The 5405-nt window shown below is 36.4% G+C and overlaps 1 protein-coding gene across 1 annotated transcript; it reads right to left on the bottom strand.

The window, feature by feature from the left end:
• Positions 1 to 2074: 2074 nt before the first annotated feature.
• On the bottom strand, positions 2075 to 3040 carry LOC129554106 (olfactory receptor 5W2-like). Its single transcript, XM_055422740.2, has one exon. The coding sequence runs from the start codon at positions 3002 to 3004 to the stop codon at positions 2075 to 2077; it is 930 nt and encodes a 309-aa protein (XP_055278715.2). The 5' UTR covers positions 3005 to 3040.
• Positions 3041 to 5405: the final 2365 nt, after the last annotated feature.

Raw genomic sequence — 5405 nt, 5'->3', positions numbered from 1 at the left:
GTGTCCGACTCTGTGCGACCCCATGGACAGCAGCCCACCAGGCTGCCCCATCCCTGGGATTCTCCAGGCAAGAATACTGGAGTGGGTTGCCATTTCCTTCTCCAATTAACATGCCATAGTGCTTTACAAATACCACCCTGAACAACAGAGGAATTATGTAGGCTTTATTTTTCCATTCTGAAATATTGTCACATAAGGACATTTTACAATGGAAGCAAGAAAATTGAAGACCATCAGAGGTTTTTAATTTTATAGTTGCAATGGATAAATATGTCTCTTTCAGTACATTATGGTATTTTAAATACATGGTCACATCTTAGCTTTCTCAACAAACTAATTTAGTGCTTTAGCCTTCAGGAAACCAGATCAAAAGCAGATGAAATATTCAAATGGCAAGAACTTAGAGCTTATTCTTTCTAGTGAAATTAATAAGCATGTCTTTATAGTATATTATCTTAATGTCAAAAATCATTTTATGGACATTCCAAACAAACATGTGATTATGTGTTCAATATGTTAACTATATTCTGATATACATTTTTAAGCTACTTATCAAACCCTTGTTTAATTTTGTACTACTGACATATAATTAACAGTGAAAAGTGTTGTTTTCTGTTTTTAGTTTATTATGATTTGTTTATTTGATCTTCCAGACAACATGTAGTGCTTTGTTTATATAATGCAATGCTCAGTCTTTAGCAAAGAACTCTGATAAACAGGGTGATATAAGGCAATCTTTTAAATAGGTGGTTTCTTGTGAACCACAAAGAGACAAAGGGGTTGTTTAACCAGAGCAAAGAGTAAGGAAAATGCGAAGGAAATTGGTGTGCAGATAGTCACAGAAGAATCGATAGCTGATGAAGCACTGTTATGTACTTTACCAGGATTCTGTCCACTGGCCCTTAACTTCTTTTACTCTTTTATTTTAAACTGTGTTCAGATAAAATTGACAAACAGCATGCTTATGATATAGGGCATGAAGATTTAATATGTTACATTCTGAAATAATTACTACAAGAAAGTTAGTTAACACATTCATCAATTTACACAGCTCTCATTTTGAGCGTGCATACCATGAAAACCTTTAAGAACTGCTCTCAGCAGTTTTCAGTCTTGCAATGCACACCTGTTAACTAGCCACAGTGCACATGAGACCCCATGACTTATTCATCGAGTAACAGAAAGTCTGTAAAATTTGACCAACACCACCCATTGCTCCCCCTTCCAGTCTGTAGCAATAGTCAACCTATTCTCTATTTCTATGTGCTTGACCAGTTGGAGTCTGCGTGTTTGTGAGACCCATACAGTACTTTCTTCCTCTGTATGAATTATTTCACTTAGCATATGCCCCTCACGGCTCTTCCATGTTGTAGCCAATATGACTTTTTCTAACAGGCATGGACTCGTACACTTCAAGATCTGACTAACTGTCATATCCTCTGCCTGCTATTTTTTCATCTCCCAAATTGAATCCTTTTCTGATTTGACTGAATATCCAAAGATGCCTTTCCTTTAGACTGGTTTTAGATATTTTTACTTTTGAATAATAGACTACTATGTGTTATCTCATGATGAATTTCAGAATTACTTGACAGTTTAGTTAATACATTATTAAAAGTAGCTTATATTTAGTAGTATTTAAACTGCAAGACGTATCGTAGTGCATAAAGAACCGAAAAGCTCAAGATGGGGAACACATGTACACCCGGGGCAGATTCATGTCAATGTATGGCAAAACCAATACAATAATGTAATTAGCCTCCAATTAAAATAAATAAATACTAAAAAAAGATCAATGAACAAAATGCATTATATATCGTAGTGTAATTTAAATAGTGCTTGACTAAAAACTGAACAAAACTAACATATTGAAAAAGTCAGAAAAGTTTTTCCCAGAAACTAATGCCATATACAAATTCTGGAACTATAAAGAAGCATGACAGGTGGGGGAAATAGCAACGTACTTTAAATAGAAATTATGTTTCTCATGTAACTTACCATTTAATTTTAATAAATCAACAATCACCATATATGTATGGATGGGCATATGTGCACATACACGAAATATAAGTTTTTAAAACCATTTACTTTTCAGTTTTTCCAGGGCCTGTTTTACATCCTTGTTCCTTAGGGTGTAAATCAGAGGGTTTAACATGGGGATCGCAAGGGTGTAAAACAAAGAGGTCATTTTGTCTTCATCTAGAGAGTACGAAGAACTCGGCCTGAAATACATGAAGAGCATTGTTCCCTGGAAGATTGCCACAGAAGTTAGGTGAGAGGTGCAGGTGGAGAAAGCTTTGAACCCACCTTTGGCCGAGTGGATCTTCAAGACTGATAGGATGATATAACAGTAAGACACAAGGACTCCTGAAATTGTACTCAGTTCAATGAAGCCAAAAGCAGTAAATATCAGTAACTCATTGACCTGTGTGTCTGAGCAAGATAGTAATAGAAGAGGAGCAACATCACAAAAAAAGTGGTTAATCTCATTTGACCCACAGAAGCATAAGCGGAATGCTAATGTCATGTGTATCAAAGTCTCTGCTATACTCACCAGGTAAACCCCGGCCATGAGCAGGGAGCACACCCCACTGGACATGCTGACTGCATAGAGCAAGGGGCTGCTGACGGCCTTGTACCGGTCATAGGCCATCACTGCCAGCAGGAGACACTCAGAATCTATAAAGGTATAGAGCACCAATAATTGCAGGGCACAGCCATAGAAGGGAATTGATTTGTTCTCAGCCAATAAGTCCACCAGCATCTTGGGGCCAACTGCTGTGGAAATGCTGAGGTCACAGAAGGAGAGGTGGCTGAGGAAAAAGTACATGGGTGTGTGCAGCTGGGGGTCCGTCAGAATCAGGGTTATCATTCCAAGATTTGCCAGAAGAGTAATGAGATAGACAAGGAGAAACATGGTAAATAGAATCACTTTGGTCTTGGTATTATCAGTAATTCCCAAGAAAATGAATTCAGTTACGGAGGAGCAATTCCCTGTGTCCATTCTCCTTTGTTCTTGTGTAAACTTTTGGAGAAAATGATCAAGAAAATGATACTTGCGTGTGTAACACTTTTCAGCATCTACAAAATGTCAAAAGACAGAATCTTTTTTCTGTGTCTTTTTATACTTAGAAAATTATTCAGTCATGCACCCACTATTTAGAGAGGCATGGCTCTCTATTCTGCAATAATAAAAAAGTATCTGAAAAAGAACTTTGAGAAATTGGATGTAAATCTAGATGTCATTCATGAGGTTTTTTACTTTCTATAAGCTCTTCTCTGCATGTTAGTTTCTTCATCCCAGGGAGTAGATTTACAGAAATTTAACTCTTTTCCTCTTGAGAAAAACCTAGAAGAGACACCAGTGTTAGAGAGACCAGACTGTAAGACATAAGAACTGAGCATTTATGAGGGCTGAAAATATTCACTTAGGTACAAAAAGCGAAAACAATTTTTATGTTTCTCCTAAACTGGCTGTATACTTGTATACTCATTGCTTTTCCTTTTTATGTAAAGTCTACTACATTAGCCTCCAATTAAAATAAATAAATTTAAAAAAAGGCCTCAGTGGATAATGTTTTCCATATCCTGTAGGTTTTAAGACTTTGTATTTTTGTTATCTTTCTGTCATGATGTTGTTTTTAAATGCCATGTACTCAGTGAGTGATATAAACACATTGTAAATTTCAGTTTTCTAATAAAAATTTTTGAAAATTAAAAAGAAGAAGAAAAAAAAGAATGATTGGTTTCAGAGAATTTGACTTAGTTCCAGAACAGTGAGTGTATCAATGACTAGTAATAAAAAATGATTATATTCTTGGTGTTAGTTTATGTTATGATCAGTATTTGTTTGGACATGAATTAAGTATTATCGACCTGATTTTCTAGAAATTTATTCTTGCTTCCCCACAGTGCTCATTATCTCTTTGTGGAGTGGCAGTTGTCAAAAAGTGAATCTCTTAACAAGTGGAAATAAAGTGCTGAAAGGAAATGAAAACAACGGAATTCATTGTATGATTCGCATCACTTTAGATTTTAAATGGCCTGTTAGTTACTAAAGTGGAAATAAGATGAGGGGAAATAATGTTCCTAAAATGCATAGACTTTCCTCTTTGTTATATGTGTGTATGTGTATACATTTTAATGTTTATAAGAATAGGATGGAAGCAATGAACTTTTCCCCCCTCAGACCTAACTAAACATGGCACGTGGTTCACATGGATATGAATTTGTACATGTTTTTATTTTTATCGCGGTACCTGTTCTGTTCTGTCCCGTCGCTCAGTCGTGTCCGACTCTCTGCGACCCCGTGGACTGTAGCCTACCAGGCTTCTCCGTCCATGGGATTCTCCAGGCAAGAATACTGGAGTGGGTTACCGTTTCCTTCTCCAGGGGATCTTCCCGACCCAGGGATCGAAGCCGGGTCTCCCGCATTGGAGGCAGAAGCTTTAACCTCTGAGCCACCAGGGAAGCCCATTGCGGTACCTACTCTATTTTAATAAAACAAAACATATTTTAAATTCATGTATGCATTTTTCCAATGATAAAAAGAGTAAATATTTCCTGTGAAGCAAGAACAAAATAAAATAAATAAACAGTGGCATTGTGGATATTAACAAGTTCAGATTCTTGTAATTCTGAGATCGAAATATTTCTAGCCATTAATTTCAGGTTTTAATGAGTAGGCAGGCACAAAATGGTTCATTTACAATTTTTTTTCCCTCAAAATGTGAAGTATTTTCTTCTATATTCTTTAAGTTAGGAACTGGAAACCTACCTGAGATGAGCAGGTCTTGGCTAGCTGAACAATAAGCAGATGGCCTCTTATTTTACCAGGTACATTGGGACTTAAATCCCTGTGTTCCTGCCCCTCTGCTTTGATGTTAGGCAAACATTTCACTAATTATATTTCTGCTTCTGTATTCCCCGCTGAGAATCAGAAGCCACTTAGCACAGACTGAGTTTTCATGCTTCACTACTGTCATCAGATTGATCTATGGTAAAAAGAAAGTTGCGAATTTTTTTTGTGTGATGGGCTTCCCGGTTATCCTGAAACTGTTTCGTCCTTCTTTAGTTAAAGAGTAAACCTACTGAAACTCAAAAAGATCCTCCCTGCATTACTTCCATTTCGTTAGATTTGTTCATAGTGTTTTAGAGTCTCCTTCACATCTCATTTAAGGATATTACCACACTTGGTTCATGTTTTCTTTTTTACTGAAATGCAATGTGTACATTATAAAATTCACCCTTCTAATGTATACGGTTCTTTGCTTTTACTATATTTTTAATATTTTTAGGTTATCACCAGTATTTACTTGCACAACATTTTCATTATTACAATAAGAAATCCATATTTATTAGCTGTCACTTTCCCGTCCTTCCTCCCTGAGCCTGGCAACTACTAA

This window comes from Moschus berezovskii, chromosome 14 (assembly GCF_049115385.1).
Source record: "Moschus berezovskii isolate FMDL1 chromosome 14, NW_MosBer_1.0, whole genome shotgun sequence".
Lineage (NCBI taxonomy): Eukaryota > Metazoa > Chordata > Mammalia > Artiodactyla > Moschidae > Moschus > Moschus berezovskii.
The sequence above is the reverse complement of the archived record's forward strand: the minus strand, read 5'-3'. Positions and strand labels throughout refer to the sequence as shown.